This window comes from Chionomys nivalis, chromosome 1, assembly GCF_950005125.1.
Source record: "Chionomys nivalis chromosome 1, mChiNiv1.1, whole genome shotgun sequence".
NCBI lineage: Eukaryota > Metazoa > Chordata > Mammalia > Rodentia > Cricetidae > Chionomys > Chionomys nivalis.
Genome location: NC_080086.1, coordinates 184,355,155 through 184,378,033, shown reverse-complemented (window position 1 = coordinate 184,378,033; position 22,879 = coordinate 184,355,155). Strand labels below are relative to the sequence as shown.

At 36.3% G+C, this 22,879-nt stretch overlaps 1 protein-coding gene across 1 annotated transcript in view; it reads left to right on the top strand.

Annotated features, from left to right (window-relative positions):
* Nucleotides 1-22,879, top strand: part of Cftr (CF transmembrane conductance regulator) — a 142,080-nt gene that overhangs the window by 64,528 nt on the left and 54,673 nt on the right. The window contains exons 11-12 of the mRNA XM_057770020.1: nucleotides 2,318-2,509; nucleotides 20,711-20,805. Of these exons, the coding sequence (XP_057626003.1) occupies nucleotides 2,318-2,509; nucleotides 20,711-20,805 (287 nt within the window). The remainder of the gene's footprint in view (nucleotides 1-2,317; nucleotides 2,510-20,710; nucleotides 20,806-22,879) is intronic.

Below are 22,879 nucleotides of genomic sequence, written 5' to 3'. Positions count from 1 at the left end.
ACAGAGTAGACTAAGAGTACTTTCCTTGTCAGCGTGCACACACACACACACACAGTAGACTAAGAGTACTTTCCTTGTCAGCGTGCACACACACACACACACACACAGTAGACTAAGAGTACTTTTCTTGTCAGCGCGCACACACACACACACACACAGTAGACTAAGAGTACTTTCCTTGTCAGCATGCACACACACACACACACACACACAGTAGACTAAGAGTACTTTCCTTGTCAGCATGCACACACACACACACACACACACAGTAGACTAAGAGTACTTTCCTTGTCAGCGTGCGCACACACACACACACACACACACACACACAGAGTAGACTAAGAGTACTTTCCTTGTCAGCGTGCACACACACACACACACAGTAGACTAAGAGTACTTTCCTTGTCAGCGTGCACACACACACACACACAGTAGACTAAGAGTACTTTTCTTGTCAGCGCGCACACACACACACACAGTAGACTAAGAGTACTTTCCTTGTCAGCGTGCACACACACACACACACACACAGTAGACTAAGAGTACTTTCCTTGTCGGCGCGCGCGCGCACACACACACACACAGTAGACTAAGAGTACTTTCCTTGTCAGCGTGCACACACACACACACACACACACAGTAGACCAAGAGTACTTTCCTTGTCAGCGCGCACACACACACACACACACACACACACACAGTAGACTAAGAGTACTTTCCTTGTCAGCGTGCACACACACACACACACAGTAGACCAAGAGTACTTTCCTTGTCAGCGCGCGCGTGCACACACACACACACACACAGTAGACTAAGAGTACTTTCCTTGTCAGCATGCACACACACACACACACACACACACACACACACACACAGTAGACCAAGAGTACTTTCCTTGTCAGCGCGCACACACACACACACACACAGTAGACCAAGAGTACTTTCCTTGTCAGCGCGCACACACACACACACACACACAGTAGACTAAGAGTACTTTCCTTGTCAGCACACAGACCTGAGTTTGAATCCCGTACTTCCATATTAATTATTTTTAACCTGGGCATAGGAGCATCTGTATTGAGAGGCTGAGATAGTTGGATCCTAAGAGCTCTCTGGCAACTAGCATATCTGAAATTGCATGCTTCAGTTCAGTGAGGAATCTTCCTCAACGCAACCAGGAGACAAGACAATAGTCAATATAACCGGTTCTGGCTCCTACATGCACACAGAAGGATGGGGGCACCTGCATATTCATGTTTATGAAGCTCACATACATACTGCGAGTGCATGAGGAAGTGTGTATATGCACACACACACAATTCTTTGACATCCAGATTTTCTTAAGTGATAACATCCTCTACACCACATCCTGCCCTATTGCTTGTTTTATATATACTTGGTTTTTTTCCTTAGGACTTCTTTTGTGAGGATATGTAGCATATTTACGTTATTATCTTCAACTTTTTTATTTTTATGGTTATATTAAAGTGACACAAAAAAGCTTTTTAAAAATAATTTTAGATGCATATATTGTTAGCATTTATTAAAGATGAAAGCAAATTCTCATATTAAGATGGAAGTACTTTGTTATTTTGTGTGAGTAATATCAATAAGCCTTTGTTTAATGATACTTCTTTTAGTTTATTTTTTTTTATTTTTCATTTTTTTTTGTTTTGTTTTGTTTTTGTTTTTCAAGACGGGATTTCTCTGTAGCTTTGAAGCTTGTCCTGGAACTAGCTCTTGTAGACCAGGCTGGTCTCAAACTCACAGAGATGCACCTACCTGTGCTTCCCAAGTACAGAGATTACCACCTGGCCTTTTAGTTTATTTCTCAGGTTGTCGTAATCATCAAGAAAGCCTAGCTGAATATGCTTTTTTTCTTTCAACCTAATCTCCATTTAAAAGAGGAAGATAGAACTGGATCTGTGTTAGTTTACTGTGACGAATAAGTACGCTCATATAGTTAGAGCATATAGGCAGCTCCTAGGCCGAGAGCGCTCAGCAAATGTTCATTGTTGCTAATCTCCATATCTGTAAACCTATGCCAGTAAACTTAAGGAGGGACTCATTCTTCTTTAAGATACTCGATCAAGAATGTAGCGCTTGTTACTCTCACTCTGTGGTGCCATTGTCTCTTTCGTTCCCTTTGTAATTTGTGTGCCTGAAAAAGCCCCTGGATCACGAAGTACTGAAACATCTTTAATCAAATGAGTTAATAGACTCTTTAAACATTGGGAGACTTTAGATTAGAATAATTGGAGGCAAGGGGAAGCTAAGTCATTTGATCAAACAAGTTAGCAATGATATTTATTTTTAGACATCACTCCTGATGATGATTTTGGGAGAACTGGAAGCTTCAGAGGGAAAAATAAAGCACAGTGGAAGAATTTCATTCTGTTCTCAATTTTCATGGATTATGCCGGGTACTATCAGAGAAAATATCATCTTTGGTGTTTCCTATGACGAGTACAGATATAAGAGCATCGTCAAAGCTTGTCAACTGCAGGAGGTAAGCAAGTCCATGAAGAAATGCTGTGTTAGCCACTTGTTTCATTGTTGTTATGATAAAATCCTTTAACAGTGCAACTTGGGGAAGAAAGGGTTTGTTTCAGCTTGCACTCTTACAGGCGGATTCGGCCCAGTATGGCACAGGAATGGCAGGAACAGAAGGACGACTAGTCACCACATTCTCTCCATATTCAGGAAGCAGACAGAAAACACGAAGTGGGGTCTAGGTTATAAATCCTCAAGGCCCACTCCCAATATCCCACTTCCTCCAGTAAACCTCCACCTCTTAAAGATTACTTACCTTTTCCAGAAGTACCACCAACTGGAGATCAGGAGTCAAAACACTTCAGTCCACTGGGGATATTTCACATGCAAACTACTACATTGTTTATGCACATTAAGTCTTAAGACTAACCAAATTGCATGTTTAATTCTCTGTTCATTTAATGTATACATATCAAAGATTCCTCTAAGAGTAAGCTATAGTAGGTGGTTCAGTAAGTAAAACCCATGACTCATGCTTTAAGCTTGGAAATTTATAAATAGAAACAATTTGTTTTTTTAAATTACGTTGGGTTTTGTAAAAGTTTAAATTCCTTATGCACTCACTGGATGTGGCACCTCATGCCTGCAATTCCAATATTCAGGAAACTGAAGCATGAAGATCATGAGGTTGAAGCCAGTCCTGGCTATATAATGAGTTCTAGGCCAGTCTGCATCACATGGTAGAATTATGATAAAACAAACAATGCCAAACTCTTCGTGAATCCAACAGTGGTATTTTGTGTACACTCTGAGATCACAGTGAGAAGAGAGCTTGTCTCATAAAGTATTGGGTTAACCTTGAAGAAGATAACCATGATTTTTCAAAAGCCCATTTTCATAACCTGGAGGTTGGCACATTCTGCATTTTTTACAAGACTGTTTCTAGATGAGCCTTTGTGGGTGGGAACTGGAGGGAGTGACAGGTCTTGTCTGGCTTATTTATGGGGTCGCAGGATGGGGTGGAGTGGTTGCTTCTTTCTAAATTTAGTTTTGGCTTTGAATATGTATTTTCCCATAGAAATGATTTTACAGATGGTATTTCAGTACCAAAAATCAATCTACAAAATTGTATAAAGCCAAAGTATAGCATATGTACATTGTTGGTAATCAATTTGGACCCATGAGTCTCTCTACCTCGGGATAAGTGAGTGCAGCATCGTGAGCACTGGTAGACCATGGGAATAGTTGGTTGAAGAAGATTGTGTATATTTTGAAAGGTTCATAGTAGAATGCCCTTTATTAATAATGGAAGATTATATGTACTGTCAATTATATCTCAATTAAGCTGTTAAAAATAATGAAAGGAAAATAAGCAAAACATATTGTTCTTTCCTCTGTTTGCATGGCCATATTAAAATTATTTTTGATTGTATGATTCAGGGTATTTTAGTATATTAACAGGGTTGGACAATGATGACCACTGTTTTAGCATCTATAAAAGAAACTTGTACTTACCAAGAACCCAATTCTATTTTTTATGTATGTGCCAGCTCTAAGCAACCACCAGTATATCTTCCTAAAGTCTTCCGTGTTTTACATTTTTGCATAAAAGGAACCACTCACTATGTCTTTCATACCTAATGAAAGTGAATTTTTTTTATTTATTGAAAATTTCATGCAAGTATCCAATGTATTTTTATTTATTTCACCCCCAAATATATGCCTTTTAACTTCTCTCATATCCTTGGCACACACTTTGCCCAACTACATATTTTTTAACCCTCCGCGTTCATTCAGTGCAGCTAGTGAATGGCCTTACCTCCATGCATATACTGGCAGCATTAAAGAAATTTTAAAGTAGAACTAATGAGTCTTTATCAAGAAAACATCCACCAAGAAATACTCTCTGTGCTTTACACAGTATATCCAGAGTGATAGAAACATCCATAATGAATTTAGTTGAAAATGAAAAAGTGAATGTTTTATGAGTAACAAGAGGAAACAGACACTATATCTGGGTCTGTTAAGGAAGAGCAGCCTCCAGACGGAGAGAAGGTTATTGTGATGGCGTGTTTCTCTTTAGAGTTGTAGGGATTGCAAGAAAAGCTTGTGACCTGAAGGACTCTTTGTTAGGAACATTAGAACTTCAAAAAAAAAAAAAAAGCAGAGAGAAAGTCAGTCATAATTTAAGAAGTAGAAAAATGGAGTTTGATTACTGAGAAGATTAAATGAGATAGGTACTTCAGAGTGCGTTTGTCACAAAGCCCCTTCTGCAAGCATTAACTTCTTTTTACTTCTTTTGAAGCATAGAATAATAAGACCATTACTGAGCAAAGCAGGAGGAATACTTTGAAAGCCAGTTGTTATTACTAAATGACTATAATGGAGGTAAAGTGGTAAAGAGTTGAAGAACCATGACACCAAAGAATAATGAATATGAATTTTGATATTAACAAAACTGGTCATGGAAAAACTTATAAAAATGGCATTTTAAAGTTTTTGGCTTGCAAGACATAGTAAACAAATCTTTGGTTATCTATGAAAGAAATCAAATTATAGCAGATCCTGAGGTTTGGAATGTGGACACATTGACTCTGCTCAGTATCAGTGAGAGTTGGAATTCATCTCGCTTTTTCTGTTTCTGTTAAATTCATAAAAATTATCTGTGTGGTTCCTTATGTCAGATTGTCCTGGTTCGATTTCTGGTGCTATGATTTTGACCAAAAGCAGCTTAGGGGAGGAAAGGAATTATGTGACTTATACTTCCTGGTCACAGTCTCTCCTTAAGAGAATTCAGGGTAAGGAAATCAAGGCAGGAACTTGAAGCAGAAACCGAGAAGGAATTCAGTTTTCTCATTTACTCTTTGTCTTGCTAACAGGCTTTTGCTAGCTAGCTTTCTTACACAACCTGGACTAACTGCTATGACGTGGACTGGGTCCTCCTACATCAGTTAGCAATCAAGACAATGTCCAACAGGCATCCACAGACCTGGTGATCTGGGCAATCTCCCAACTGAGATTTCTTTTTCCCAGGTGACTCTAGGTTGTATCAAATTGACAATAAAAACTGACTGTTTACTTTAGGAGTGGCATGGTGGGTACCAAATGAAGCTTAATCATTCTTCATATCAAAGGATATATAGGATAAATTTGGGGGGAAAAGCTTAAGGATCCAATTTCTGTGTGACATTGCAGTTGTTAGGTTGGAATCAGTGTTGGGCTTTGAGCCTACTTGGAAGCTCATCTCTGAGAGAGGACTTCTTAAAGAGTAAGTTAAAAAGATAGATAACATTATGTATAAAAGAAACTGAACAGAAAGTCAGGGTATGAAACCACTTCGTGCAGAAGATTGTAAGCAGAGTAATAGAACCAGGGTATACCTAAAGAGAGTGAAGTGGGGAGCTGTTTCACAGAGCCCAGTCTTGGGGAGTTTATCTTGGAGAACTTTACAAGAATGCTGTAAGAACTTGGAAGTTTATCCCTGTCGTTCTGCAATGATGGCAAGGAGAATGAAGGTGGATACTATATGAAGTTTAGTATGGAATAAATAGCATATATTGTGAAATCATACAAAGCTGAGTCATACCATTATTTAACTTGTCTATACTGAGTTTTTAATCTCTGCAATATGAAGCTAATAATGCCTATTGTATAGCTTTCGTAGAATCCTCTAGTTCATAAGAGATTCATCAAAAATAAAGCAGTCTATGGAAAGTATCCATCTGCCTACCTCCCTCCAATGCTAGATTGAGTTCAGGACCTTGCTTTAACTTTGTCATTATATCCTGTTACATCCCCAAGCCCTAAAGATTTGTTTTGTTTTCATGTGTCCCATTTTGTTTCTGAGTGGTTATTTAAGTTATGTCTTTTTTAAAAAAATGATTATTTTTATTTTTTTACTTACTTATTACATAATTTCCTCTTTCCCTTTTCCCCCTCCACACAACTGTCATATACAACTTCCACCTTGCTCTCACTCAAATTTCATGGCCTCTTTTTCTTTAATTGTTGTTGCATATATATATATATATGTAACATAGTAATATATATTCCTAAATATATACATCCTGCTCAGTCTATGTAGTATAATGTTACTTGTAAGGATGTGTTCAGGGGTGACCATTTGTTATTGGCTAGCCAATTGCTGTGCCCTTTGCTAGGAAGACTACCTTCAGCATTCTTTAGGTGCCTGTAGTTCCTAATTTTAGTCTTGGATTGAAGCTCCAGAACCTTCCCCCTTCTACATTAACATGTTCATTGGTGTCCCTGCTGTTCTTGCTTGTCCCTTTAATTTGCAAATTACCCTTCTTTTTCTTAGTTAAAGAAAATGTTAAGTAAAGCTTTTTTTTTTAAATTTTAAAGAATCCCCAAGTCATTGTTCCTTTCTGTCCTGCTGCTTTTTGTAACTGAGTTAGAATTTTTTTAGTTACCCTATGAAAGGCAAAGGCATACAAACAAGATTTTTCTTAAATCACCTTTCTCTTTAAATTGGTAAGTGCTGTCTCAAGATGAACTAACCAGTGTGCTGCTGCGCTGTTACACTGGTATGGCTGTCTCACCTATGCTTTGGTTATCTTAACTACAGAGTAAAGTTCTTGACACAGCACCTCTAAAAAATGTTATTTTACTTGACTTTACCTCGTGCACTGATAGAGTAGTAAATTTTTACTCGATGACTGTTTCGGAAATGGTTTGAAGTAGCATGTTATCTTTAAGAATTTTGCTCACAAAACGTTCTGTGAGTGGCAGTGTCTCAGAATCTGAGCAGACAGTTACATGAAAGAACACGATTGCTGGGGATTTGACTGCGTGTTTGCCATGGAGTAAGTACCAGGGGTCTACCCTGTTTGCAGTGTATTAAGCTTCCATGTTTGTTTCTGCCATATAAATACTCCTTCATGTCCAGAAAGAACTTCATATAGTTTATAATCCCTATGAAGATTTTACTTTGTAAGCGTGTAAGAGTGTTGGTCACAGGAACAGAGGATACCTACAGAGTCCCCCATGGTTAAGCAGCTGGCATCAACACAAGAATCCTTCAGCATAATCTCTGGGTGGTCCTTCTTAAGAAATCCAAACATTCATGACCCTGTTTTCATTTTGACTGATGAAGTTGACCTGTTTCCTAATGTGCTGAATCTAGGCTTGCAACTGATATCAGGGTGGACTAGTCTCTTCCTCGTTTTTGTTCAACTGTAAGATCTTCAAAGGTCCACAGATGGCATGATACTCAGTGTCATAGGAGGAGGCGGGCATGTATGAGTTTGGGAGGGCAAAGCATGCACAACATATTTCACATAGTTTTCTGATTTCAGTTTGTTGTTGGGAATTATTCACTGATGAGACAGCTAAAGCCTTTATCATGGGGAAGGGCACGGTGGTAGTTTTGTGTTAATAGAATAATTTGTAGCATGCAGTCGCAAATGAATAAGCTATGTTGGTATTTTTTACTTTTAACCTCTTTTAGAAAAATCTTCATGTCCTGCTTTATAAAAACAAGTATTTGAATCTAGATTATAATATAATGGCCTTAGAGATGAATTAAGAGTCACTTTTATAATATTGTTCCACATCCTTATGTCCATTGGTTTTTTTCTTTGTTCTCCCTCATAGGCCTTTAGGGTTTTCCTTGTTACTTAAAGATTTAGTCCTAGCATTAGAAAGTGTGCTAGTTAAAAAAAAGTCAGTATAATTAAGCCCTAGTCAAATTACATGTTTTTATGAAATTATAGTCTTATTTCAGTATTGAAAGAAAGACAGCTTACACTGTTCTCTTGTCTACCTTTCTGCATCACTTTTATCATTAGCTTCACTTAGCCCCACTGACAGAGGAGAATTCTAGACAGGCCAGTGTTTGGGTAATAAGTGATTGGCCTGTCTTTATTCAGTGACTCATTTTCTTATAAAAGTACCTGCGTTTGGAGAAGTAATTGACTTTTATAACACTGTATGGTGGGGACTCTGGGTGGGGACTGTGCAAAGGAGTCAGGGGTTTAGGATATATAATCGGCTTCCACAAAATTATTGTGATACTTTTGAAACCACAAAATGATCCCGAGTAAGTAAGCATATGCCATGACAGCCATTACACAAGCATTACAGCAAAAATATTTACTATGTAAGGTGAAGAAGGCAAGCTCTGCATGTTTTTCTCTTCCGTAACTGCTTAGTAGTTTTCATATTTAACTTGCTAGAGGAAATTCTAAGAAGGAAATTGCCAAAATTTCACACACGAAAAATATATATCAAAAGAACCTTGGAAGAGAAATTGGCAAGAAGTATTAAAAAAAAAACTTGGGAGGAAAATAAGCAGAGAAACAAGTCTGTTCTGAAAAATAAATTCCATCATAGAGATTCCACATGACTAACTAAATTTGAATTTGACCTCCGGGTCTCCAGGTAGTTCTGCCAAGACTAACCTATGAGAAGGTGAGACTTAACCTTTGAATAGCCAATTTACCAAGGTAGGGTAATTCACAGCTTTACAATTAGAAGTAATGAAAAGATAAAGGTGCTATAGGATTTAGTATTTGTAGTAGCTCAGACATAATAGATATCTAAAGCAGATATTTGAAGCACATTGAACTATGTCCCTTTCGCCAGAATAAATCACATTGACAGTACTCTAAACTACCTATAATTTTCTGTTGATGGGTGTTTAGAGAACACTGGATCTTATTTACTGTAACATGAAGCCAGGAATACTTTATAAAACAACTGAACCAGAACTAAATAGGAATGTCGTACTGTTTTATGGATTGAACTGTTATTTCACTTCATTTGAGCTCCGGAACTTAAAAAATAAATACTAGCTAATACTTAGGAAAGAGCATAAATGGCCGTACTGTGTTAAGCACTAACGCGAACTGGCCCATTGAGTTGTCACTTCCAGTTTATTCAGTGACAGCTTTAGCAAGAGTTTGCAGTCAGGGTAAAAATGTGCTGATTTTCAAGTGCAAACCAGGCCGTAGGCCCTAAAAGGCTAAAGTTTAGGTACTAACACCATAGCAGTAGAGGTAATTATCAGGTTAACAAGTCAGAGTTCTTACGTCTCTAAAACCAAAATAGCCCTGGGATTGCCACTCCTAGTGAGATTTGGTCAAGTCAACAGAACAGGAGTATATGAACATAATTATAACTGTCTGAGAACAAACTACCCCATGAATAAATAGCAAAATTAGGATGTTCAAGCCTGGCCTTCATATTTAGAGCAGAAAATTTAACAACAGTAAAATTTCCAAAGATAAAAATCACTTTATAAAATCCTTATTACATATTTTCAACCTTTTAAAGAAGAATCTAGATCCAGAATTTTCCATATTTAGGTGATGAATGATTTCATTATAAACCAAGAAAAGTTTTTAAAATATAATTTTAGATCCAGGATGGTGCTCAGAAGTCCCTGGCTAAATTTCATATCTACAGCAAGATTCCAACATCTTACCAAACTTGTTACTCTATACACAGAGATGATAATAGATGCTTTCCCAGGGAAGGAGTCATTGTGTTTCCTACACTGAGTGCAAAGTCTTCCCAAGACAGGCAGAATATGCTACCATTATCCAATCTTTTAGAAGTAATTTCATAATGTTGGATAAATATTTTTACTTATACTTTTAAGCTATTCTTGGTTCAGATAGATGAAATAGAAAGAAATTGATCTCAGCAACTTTTTGTTGAGTTCTTACTATAAACATAAACACTGAACTAAGCACTCCAGATGTTACCTGCAGGTATAACAAGGAACTTGTTTATAGTGACATTTTGGCTACAGAAATTTACAGCAGGAAGATATGTATTCATTCAATAAATATTTATGAGTATAAGCATTGAACTAATAATTACACAAAACTCTGGGAATTACATTGATGAGCAAGGCAAAATTCTTGTTCTCAGAGTTTTTTTATTCTAGTAGAGAAGATGAGCAATTAAAGACTAGTATAGGTTAATACACTCTATATTTTGTAACATTTTTACATAAGTAAAGGAAGTAACAATGTGGTTCTAAAAGATCCTGGATGTTTCTCCCAAGGAAGTGACATCTAGGGTGAAAGGTGAATGAAGAAGCAGAAGGAAGTTTCAGAAGGGAATGGAACATACCAAGGCTGAGAACCAAAAGGAGATACTGTGCTACAGAGCTAGAGTCAGTTTTATGTCACCACACTACAGATTGAAATAAGCATGGACCCTTTGGCAACGTGAGGAGCTGTGTGTATGTAGTGTGGTTAGCGTAGGGGTCTGGAAAGGAAGGACTGTGTGATAAGAGGTGAACTGGGAAAGAATATTTATATTCTGAAGGTTCTTCTATGCTACATTCAGGAACTTGGACTCTATTTAAGGTTCATGAGACTCACAGAAGGGTTTTAAATTAGAAGGTGATACCATTAGGTTTACCTTTTACAAAGATGTTTTGAGCTACATTGTAGAGTGTTCATACTCTAAATAAAAGGAACAGCAAATCTGGTGGCAGGTAGGTAATTTTGAAGGTTGTTTCACTGATTCAGATGACAAATAGTGTTGACCTACTAGGTAGGAGAAAGAGAAAGCAAAATAGTTATTACAAAATTGAGTACAGTAGCCACTGTTTGATATGGGGAATAAGGAAGTCAGATTAGTCAAGATGTTTCCAAGTTTTTTCATTTTAATTTTACATTTTAAAATAGTTTTAAAAAGAATTTTAAAACTTTATTAAGGTATGATTGACACATATAATTTATATCTGTTTACCATCTACAGTGTGATCTGGAATATATCAGTTATATAGCTGTCATTTACATTTGTGTAATGAGAACATTTAAGTTCTGCTCTCTAGGTCAGGAACTGGGGACCACACTTGTGGACCGACCTATCTGTAGGTCCTTGCTCTCCTTTGTGTGAATGTGTGCATATGGTGGCAAACGTGTGGAGGTCAGAGGGCAATATTGGGTACCGAGCTTCATTTCTACCATGTTTGAGGTGGCCCGCCCTCCCTCCCTCCTTCCCTCCCCTCCCTCCCTCCCTCCCTCCCTCCCTCCCTCCCTCCCTCCCTCCCTCCCTCCCTCCCTCCCTCTCTCTTTCTCTCTCTCTCTGAATAAATTTCTGCTTATGCCAGGTTAGCTGGCTTGTGAGCTTCTGAGCCTCAGGCGGTTCTCCTGTCTCTTCCTCTCATCTTCCAGTGCAGGCAGCCTTGAATTACAGACACTTGAGGTACCATGTCTAGTTTTCATGTGGGTTTTCGGATGCAGGTGCTTTAGCCACAAGGTATCTTCCCACCCAGCCTCAAGCCTTTAGTGTTGATAAGTACTATCACATATATTTTTGGTTTTTTTTTTTTGGTTCTGATAAAAAATTATGTAAATACTGAGCTTAATTTTCTGCTATAAACTTGGTTGGTATGCACTAGTGGAGGCAAACCTTTTTATCTTTTAAAATTGACGAAATTCTCACATCTATGTTTTCTAGCAGGTCTTAGTTTTTGCCAATAGTTTCACATGTAGCTATTTGTAATAAAGTTTGACTCAAAAACCTATCTTATCTAATGGACATAACCCAATTTAAATTATGAACTCCTTCGTGTCTGCATTCTGTTATGAAGCATACCTCTGTTGATCTGTATCATGGACAACTGAATAGCTGTCTGGCATACGCATTCACAATTACAGTTGCCTATGGGAAGAAATGTGTGCTAGATTTCTCTCTTTTTCCAGCACTTTCTTGGTTGTCTCACTTTCTCCCACCTAACTTCTATCTACCTTTTTTCTTCTGCCTTTCACTTATATCTCTCTTCCACTGTGCTGTTTCTGTATGCATAAAGCAAGGCAGTGTTTAGTGATTTTTAAACATTAATAACAATGGGTATTAATCATCAAGTGATTCACAGTTAAAGATATGCTTTATTGAGCAGCATTAACCTGAAGTTAATGTTCCCTTAGTCCTAACTTCTCACCGTCTCCTTCCCACAAGCATCTGTATTGTCAAGGTTGTTCAAAAAGCGATAAGCCAGCCATAAAATCAGTTTATGGTATTTTCCTATCTTCAAAGCTACAGGAAGCTCAAATGTACTCAGCAAATATTGCTAAATTACACAAGACTATTAAATGTAACGCTCCACCCTTTCTTCTATAAAATACCCTCTCTTCCCTCTCTCTCCTCATTCTTTCTCAGTAGAACAGCCTGTATCATTATGGCTCTATTGTGTAATCAATTCAGAGTGTAATGAAATTCATATTAGCAAGTTTCCTGGATAACTTCTGGTTTATTTGATATAGTTGAATGAAGCGGAGATGATAAATTTTAACTTTCTTAAAAGTCAAGTGGTAATTGTTAGTAAACTGAGTACACCACAATGAGCATGTTCTCCACTCCTTAATAATAAAATAAGTTAATCTTTATTGCACACTTATTATAATATTACTTTGACCCTCTACAGTGTGCTTATCTCAGCATATTCAAGTGTTTTACAACCTCAAACATACACATTGTGTTGTGTGCACAGACTGCTTTGAAGTTGACATTTGCCTTTCTGACTAGCCTATAATAAAGGAAGTCAATCGAGAGAACAAGTGTTAGATAGGCTCTCAGCACTGTTTAAGCACCACTGGCATAGGCTGAAATGCAGATTCCTAGGTCCCTTCCAAATTCCTCTGAATCAGAGTTGCAGCAATTTTGACAAAATTTCTGGGTTTTTCTGATTATTGGCTTTGGAGCTTCACCTTAGTAGCAGGTTATGTAGACATTTGATGGTTTTTGTAGATAAACTACACTGAATGGGAGGGGGAAATGAAAGGGGGGAAGTGAGCTAATTCTATTTTAATTAAAATTTTATTTTAAAGACTTAAATATAACAAAAAATAAAGTTAAAGAAAATATGTAGTAGAGAATAGTTTGAAAGAAAAGTTTCTAATATTCTCCTTCAATAAGAATATCTACTGATCTAATAAGTTCATATTTTAGAATAAATAGCTTTCTTTTTCTAAACAAAATTCTACTCTACACTTGCTTAGCATGTGCAAGGCCCTCTATTTTATACACAGTACCAACTTTTTAAAAAATAACTAAATAAAATCTAATAGCTAATTTTAAATAAGGTCAATTATTATTTATACCCTTATCTAGGACCCTTATTTATTCTAGTGGATGATTTTCCTCTACTTTTGTGGATCAATCCAAAGAAAATCCCAAGAATTTTCTGTATCAGTAAAGAAAAGTAGAGTCTCTTCCTGAGTGCCAGGCTTACTCTAAAAGCCACATGTGCTCGTGGGACATTTTAGGGAGTGCACAGTGGACGGCCACACAGTCATGGCCATACTCAGCACCACTAATTGAACTAGGGAGTTATTAATAACAGTGAAAATAAAAAGACAATGTTTGAGTGAGATGGGATGGGGGGCACTAACGAGAGATAGAGGGAGGTGGCTGTGAAGATATATGATCAAATACATTGTATAATGTGTGGAATTTTCAAAAAGAAAAATACTATTCAAAAAGAACCCCTCCCAACACGACTATCTAAACATGAGCTGAACAAGGACAGTAAAGAACTATAGGCGACTGAGGAAAGCTGGGAGAGGGAGACCTAGTCTTCTCCAGGGAAAACCAGACCAATTAGCTGTCCAGTACAAAACAGTTAACCCTGAAAACATACATACAAGTAACATGTGCCTGAACAGACTATATTTAAGAATATATAGGCATATCCATACACCTGTGTGCATGCAATAGCAATTGGTGGAAAAGGAAGCTGTGAATTTTAAAAAGAGTGGGGAGGGCCTTATTGGGAGTGTTCGGAAGGAGGAAAGGGAATGGGTAAATGTTGTCATTTTATTATAATTTCAAAATCAAATCAAAACAAAACAAAAGCCCATCATGAGTAGTATAACAGATTTTTTAAGTTGTAACTTTCACAGATGGGAAAAATCTACTATGAAGTCTGACACCAACACCCTAAAGATAAATATCTTACCAGATTTGAGTGTCCTTAATAGTCAACAAAGATCAATGTTTAACAAGGAATACAGAACAGAGCGCTTTGTGTGAAATCAGAGTGTCATAAATCTGCAAATGGATGAGGCATAAACTAAGTAATCAAACCAAGTGCTCACATTAATAGAAACAGATTGACAGTGCTGGTGTATTAGGTTTTAATGAGCTTAATCTCAGTTGTCAGTGTACTCCTGCTGTCTGCCTTCATTTCAGTCCCACCAGCTTCACGATGATTATGGACTGGGAGATCTTTACTAAGCTAAAGGAATCCACATTTCTCTTCACAAGTGGTTTCAGTCCATAAAATGAGGCTCCAAACCTTGGCTTAACACATCAAATCCTTTATCTTCATACCATTGATAGTTAATTCATACAACTAGTATGTGTTGTAGAAGAGAATATATGTCAGTATCTCTATTATGTGCACTGTTAGATGTGTAGACAACATCTTAATCGGACTTTCTACCCCATCATCACAACTCTGCTACAAAACTTGATGCTCCAGCAATTAGAATGATGGAATATGTTCTTTTCCTATCTGCTTAAAATAAGTCGCACCCATATATGCATGGGCTATTTCATAGTTTAATTATTTTGCTTTAAAATCTACATAGTGATATAATTTGAACATAACTTTCTCTAAAATATTTGGTTCCTGTTACCTTTTAAAGACATACCAATATCTATGTATTTACTTAATCATCTATTTAGAGAGGAGACAATGTGTTGGTACAACAGAGAGCACATATGGAGGTTTGCAGAAATCAGTTCTCGCCTTCCACCTGGGAGTCCCCGGGATAGACTCAGGTCCTCAGGCTTGGCTGCAGAGAGGCCTGAGCCTGTTGGGCTTTCTTGCTGGTCCCATTCTTCTTTAACTGCTGTATTGCATACATAATGAAACTTTCCCTTTTGCATATAGGCATGCTTTTCCTTGTCACAGAATATACCTGACAGTTGGTTTGCAAGGCCGCAAGATAAATACACAAATTGAAATTTTCTCTAGATGCTGCCAACTTAAACTCTGAAGTAGCAGTACCCATATTCAGCCTTGTCAGCCAGCCATTAATGAGAATTTGCATTTACTCTTATCTTTAAAATTCTGGCTACTGACTTTAATCTTTTTGTTCACTTGGTTAGTTATTAGGGTGGACATAGCACGTCTTGTATAGACCATTGCTGTCAGGAACATAATGTAATGAAGATCACAGGTGTGTTTTGAAGTCCTTTACTGAGTTTGTCTTGCTAAGACTTTTCTACATGTTTCTCTAAAGAACCTGAATGTTTTGGGCAGGATTATTATAATTTTTACATAGTTATTTTTAGCCAAATGTAATTTTATATTTTGACTTTTGTATTTTCTGTAAAGATACCTATTTTAGCACAAAGTAAAGACATTCTAACCTGACAGTATTAATTTTTCATGTACTAAAAATACAGAAATATATAGTGTGAATTAGAGGTACAGTTTTCTGTTTTACATTTTTAAATTATAATTAAAGTATTACATTCATCCTTCCTTCCCTTTGTTCTCTTCATTCTTTCTCATGTCCCCTCCCACTAACCCCTTCATGTCACCCGCCTCTCCAATGGATGGCCTATTTTTTATTCTTACATAGATATGTATAGATATGTAAATATTCACTTATATCTTGGCATTAACCAAGAGCTGTTTACTTGGACCTCAGGAATGCTCAAAAGTCACACTTTCTGTTTAGAAAGTAATGACATCGGTGTCATTATCCTGATAGATCTTTAAAATGATTATAAAAACAAAACAAGAAATGTCTAAAACCTCTGATTCTAAATTTGTTACCACAAAGTAACCAAGTATTTTTTAGGTCCATTAATGACAGTATCTAAAGTTCTGTTAAAATTTTATGATATGTTTATGTGCATAAACTATTTTAATATCACTCCTCATCCTGTTCAAAGTGGTTTTACAGATGTGTATCATGTGTTTAAGAGATATTAATTCACTGCATTTCTCCTGAAATATTTCATTTAGCAAGTTATCTCCATGACCAAATGAATGAATTATAGGCAAACACATAAGTAACTAGTTCTTCCTCATAGGAACAAAATCATCTAAAAATATAAATGGTAAACAACTAGTTATTCAGTTCACAATAGTGGAAAACTTTAAAGTTTTTAATAATGGTGATAGCTCTATTGAGATATTTCCAGGACAGAATCTAAGGAAAAGTATAGATTTTATTGAAGTATTTAATGCAACATCTGATTCAAGAGAAAGACATTTTTAAATTAAATTTAGTGTTGCAAACTAGAATTCTGTGTAAATGTATGATATTTTAAAGTTTCAAATAAATTCTAGTGAGGTTATCTTCAACTTAATATAAAATGTTAAATGTACTTATTTTATGGACAAGTTGCATTTAGAATTCTAGCTTCATCACCTGTGGCCATGATATCATAGTATTAATCTTCCTCGTATAAGATATGTTAGTGAGGAGGAAGAACTGCTGTATTAAATGTGCTCAAGTCAACACCTGAGACTGGTAGCTCCTCTTTGAGTGCAGATATTGTTTTAATAGTTGACATGGTTATTACATCAAGGAAGTAACCAATAAAAGCCAAGTATTTTATGAGTAAGGATTATGCCTTATAGAATATTAAATAATATATAATTCCATTAAAAACCAAGATATTCAAATGTCCCGAAAGGTATTACTATAGGGGAAAATGGACAAGAAAACAAGACAGCCCAAAAATATGAACTATGGTAGATGTTATATGCATCGGTACAACGTTATTCATTTGATGGATATCGTTGCCTTTTAAGCAATTAAAGTATTGTTAGATAAATATAAAATTGTGTCTAAGGGTGTTAAAAGTTTTATTTGGAAAATAAAATTCAAGATAATACATAAAACCGGCAAGTAAATAGTAGATAAATTCACTTCACAAAAATTATATTTTTGCCTCCAATAATTGATATACATAGTAAAAACAAGAGAAAAGGAGAAATGTTTTTGATATATAGCCCAGAAAGTTGCAAAGATCCATTACATACAAAATATTAAACACTTCAAAGAAGAGAAAGCAACATAGCAAATAAATCTTTAAAACCTGTGAGATTAAGAAAAATATAAATTAAAGAGAAAATTAGCAAAATTAGTGTATTCATAAAGATAAGGGTATTATTAGAACTCAGTGTAATTACTTAGTGGTAAAATGCTTTGTAGAGCAATCTGATAGTAACTTTTAAAAACAGAACACACGCATTTGATACAGTCATCCCACCCATGCGCATTTGTCTACCAGCTACATCTCACAAAAGCGTAGATATATTTGATGATATTAATGGTAGATTTTGCAAGGAGGAAGTGGGAGAAAATGCCAGGGAACAGTTTCTCATCCCACTATTTTAATCTAGTCTGAACTACAAACAAAGAGCAGCAAATAACTTCAAACAGAACTGCCTGAAAGCAGCTCACATGGGTCTACAGTCTCATAGTATTCTATAGTCACAGTGTTACGAGGACTAAAACATTTTCTTAGTGTGTGTTTTATCTCATAGTAAGTTACTCAGCAGAGAGTATGAGGATTAAAAACTTTATTGTAGTGGAAATTTTATATCAATTATTACAGTCATCTTAAAAGCAGGAGGAGGTGCTGGGTTTGTCTTAGGAAAAGGGTGGGAGTGAAAGTGCACCCCCTCCTTGTTTTCTTTCCTTCTTAAGTAGTAGTTGTCCTTGTGAAATAAAATTCACTGGTCATTGGTGCTAGCTTTTTATGTCATAAGCTAGAGTTTTGTTGACACAAATTAGAATCATTTGGAAGAGGGAAATTCAATTGAGAAGGTGCCCAACCAGATTGGCCTTTGGACAGGGCTATGGGACGGACATTTTCTTGATTAATGATTGATGTGGGAGGGCCTAGTTCACGATGTGGGGCCACCCCTGGGCTGGTGGTTCTGGGTGCTATAAGAAAGCAGTCTGAGTAAGCCACGGAAAGCAGTACTCCTCCATGGCCTCTTCCAGTTCCGGCCTCCAGGTTCCTGCTCTGAGTTCCTAGCCTAACTCCCATCAGTGATGAACATAAAAGTTGTAAGGTGAAATAAACCCTTACCTCCCCGAGTTGCTTTTGTTCGTGTGTTATCACAGTAATAGAAACCCTAACTAAGATACCATCTCTTGGATGGATGCTATTTTATCATAGGTCTTTGGTCACTCCATGTTCGTTAGAACAGGTTCTTTGGTAAAGGTGACCAGGACCTTTCAATAGCTTTTAATGAAAGTCATTACTTTATTAGTTTATATGCTTTCTGTTTATAGCTTTGCATATAGAGTTCTGCTTAATTTCTCTGTTAGCTAAAATAATTGAAAAAATAATTGTGGAATGTTTATTGGAAGCATGTTTATGGAAAATAAAATGTCGATGGATTGTGACTTGCAAAAGCAAAGGAAGATAAATATGTAAGAAAGTCTTAAGTACAATGAGAAGATAAGGAGGTGGCAGAAAAGAATAGGTGGGACTGGGAGGAAAGAAAGGAAATTAACATCAGTACCCAACTGTAGCTTCCTTCACATCTCAGGTGAATCTGCTCCTGGAAGGCCTCTGTCATTTTCTTTTTTTTTTTTTATTGATTTTTATTGAGCTCTACATTTTTCTCTGTTCCCCTCCCCACATCAACCCTCCCCCAAGGTCCCCATGCTCCCAATTTACTCAGGAGATCTTGTCTTTTTCTACTTCCCATGTTGATAAGATCTATGTAAGTCTCCCTTAGTCCTCATTGTTGTCTCTGGGCTTGTGTTTTGTAGGCTGGTTTTCTTTGCTTTATGTCTAAAAACCATCTATGTGTGAGTACATGTGATAATTGTCTTTCTGTGTCTGGGTTACCCTCACTCAAAATAATGTTTTTTAGCTCCATCCATTTGCCTGCAAAATTCAAGATGTTGTTATTTTTTTCTGCTGTGTAGTACTCCATTGTGTAAATGTACCACATTTTTCTTTTTCTTTTCTTTCTTTTTTTTTTTTGAGATTAGAAAGGAATTTAATTTGTTCTGTACTGAGTTCCAAGAAAATACATGATGATATAGAGGACAGAGGTTAGGCTTCATGATTTCGTAGAAATGTCTTAGGAAATCCAAATCAAGAAACAAAAGCCTGTCTGTCAAAGGTCATGCAGTATATTGAGTCCAGGGTGCAAGAACAGCCACCTCTAAAGCATGAAATCTTCTAGGTCTCTGTACAATCTATAGTCAGTAAGCCAGCGTAAACCATGAATTGAGCCACAGTTAAATATAAACATGCTAGTATCTTATTTTAAGTAATAAATAATATCTCTTTCAACTAATTTTTGCATACTCTATTTTGGCATTAGCTGCTATTCCATGGTAGGATGGATACAATTTCTAGACCTTCTTGTCCTAGCTGAAAGCCTCTGTCATTTTCTATCTGCTGTGTTGCTACTTCTTTTAGCTAAACAATTAACTTACCAATTAAATATGTACTATTTTATAATCTGTACTAAAATGGTCTATTATAAATTTTGGTTCTTAATTCTCCCTCCAAGATTATAGTTTACCTTCTTAATTAGGTTTGCACTGTATGGAATCCTGAACTATTTCTTAGAAACAGATCTTCTTTTACCACACCTTGGTGATTGTTGCCACAGAGAAGCTCATTATTGGGGGAGGAACGACAAGTGTGGTAGGAAGGTGGCATGGGTGGATGAGGACAGAGATAATGAATATGGCTAAGGATGTTTGTGCTGTTGTTTGGGAAGGTGAATGAGAGAAGTGTTGAAATAACTTGCCTTGTCTCTTGACAGCCACTGAAAATGTCTGCATATTGCTGGTGTGTGAATAGTTTTAGTTTCTCTTATTAACAGGCTTATTCAGTATTTTTAGTTTTTTTAAAGAGTGATTTTAAATTGAAAGTGCATTTTAACATTTGAGTAGGATTTGAGTTTATATGATAGGCTTATGGGTAGTTTCCATACATAAACATTCCACAAATATACATCTATTTTACTTTTGATATTTTTCATATCTTATTTAATGATTATGAATAGTATTTTAAAAATGAAAAAAAGTTGTATGTCTAAAATTTTGACCCTGTTATTTTAACCACCTAAGTGAGTTGCATTTGAAATAATTGAGATCCAGTGTTCAAACATTTGGATGGTTGAAGGAAGAGTCTCACATACAGTTGCATCTGAAGGAAAATGTGCTTTTCAGTTTTAGATTGAATATATTAAATTTCCTTTCTGGTGTCATGCTTTTGATAATAGGACATATCCAAGTTTGCAGAAAAAGACAACACGGTTCTTGGAGAAGGTGGAGTCACACTGAGTGGAGGTCAACGTGCAAGGATTTCTTTAGCAAGGTGATCATTTAATCGTTGCTCCAGTGAGCATTTGCTGTAAATAACATGCATGTACAATTATATATATGCATTTCTCTATTGCTTCATGTTTGTCTCTGGGTTTGACAATTTCTTTTAAGAACTATAAACAGTATAGTATTCAGATTTGGTAAAAATGGTGGCTTTTTTTTTAAAAAAACCATACTCTTATTTTTATTTGTTTATACTTTTTTGTTATGTTACCTGTATTGTTATGAACAGAAAGCTATAAAATTTTGAAAAGATCAAAGAGGGAAATTACAAATTTCTGTTCTTTTATTATGCATTCCCTTCCTCTCCCAGTCCCAGATGACACTTTAGGTTTCCAGTTTGCTTCTCACTTTGGACAATATACATTTTATATTCTTAAATTTTAGAATATAATTTATGATTTTATAACAAAAATAGTAAGGAAAATGATGATACTAGGACTGAGACTTCTTGTTTGTTCTGAGACAAGGGGACAAGGTCTCCCTGTGTGGAGCTCATGGTCTTCCTGCATTTGCTTCTGAGTGCTAGGATTACAGGTGTGTGCCACCACACCCAGCTGCGGTTTACAGTGAACACATGCCTTTATCTGTGATTCTGATTGTCATAAGGGTCATGTGAGTATTAAGAAAGTGCCGTGAGGACTTAGAAGCTGTCAAAAAGAAGCACATATAATTCTTGTCAAAAAGAAAACATCTTATTTAAGGGTCGTCTGTTCAAAGACAGTTGGTGCTAGGAGATGTCAGATGGCCTCTAGTTTTATTCAAACAAAATTCTTTTTATTGTGTTACCAAAGTTGTTAATGAGAAATTACATTGAGTCAGTACTATCTTGGTATCTTGGCCCCTTTTCTTTCTTTTACCTCCCAAACCTGGAAAAGTAAAAAAGTAAACACTTTGTACCGACAACTGATGTCTTGATACCACTCTCTCTCTGTTGTCTCTCTCTCTTGTGATATCAAGCCCCATACAACCCTACAAGCAGAAATTGTTCTCTACATTTTATGGAAGAAATCACAAGATAATTGAGGTAGTCAGACATTAACTTGCCAAAAGCCACAAGGAAATGGTACAGTCACTATTTAATCCATCTTGACTCCTTACATTCAACTGTGCCTTGATCCTGAGAATACACTGGGAAACTAGATCATATGATACAGAGAGTTCACAGATGAGATGATGGTTTTATAATCATTTGGAAGTTAGTTCCTTATCTGTGAGCCAACAATCATATACGATTTAAGTAGAGTATGTTACTTCAGCATAGGATTTCTATTTACTAGTTTAAGATTTAGTCATACTTGCTATGTACCATGTACAGTACTACTACAAACAGTTGTTCACTGTTATTCTCATCCAAATGTGCAATATGCCATCTTCTTTTGTATGATGAACACACACAAACACACACATTTGAAAAATTAGTCATACACGTGAAGGAGAGTGTTAGTCTGCGTGTAGTACCAATAAGCCCACCAATGCATTCTGAATGTATTTTACAGAAACCCTCTTTATTTTTGTTCCCATTTATTGTCTAAAGACAAGGAGTCAGGTCTGGTAATGGTATCCTGTTGGTAGAGTCTTGAGACAGCATAGAAAATCACACGTCAAGACAAGGAGTATGTTTGTGTGTATGTGAGTATGTTTGTGTCTGTGTGTGTGAATATGTGTGTCCTCTCTAGTATCCATCTCCTCAAGAAGTCACAATTATCCAATCGTGATGATCTCCTTAATCCTAGTCACTTTCCAAAGGTCCCATCTCTAAGCACCACATTGGACTAAATTTCAGTCCTCTTGTAGAAACTCATAGTGGATTAATTTCGGAGGGGACAAATAACATTTTAACTATATTGCAGAGAAAAAGGTAAAAGCTAAATGTGGTTAAAGACATCACGTTTCTATGGAGTCCCTTAGTTCTTCCATTTTGCCTTCTAGACACTTTACAGCGTAAAGAGCTTTCGTGGTTTTATTTAGAATTTTTGCTATTTCTATTTTTGTTTCATTGCTTTTCCTATTATGTGATGAGTAAGTACATTTTGAAAACAAAAGAATCAGCAATTATCTTTTAA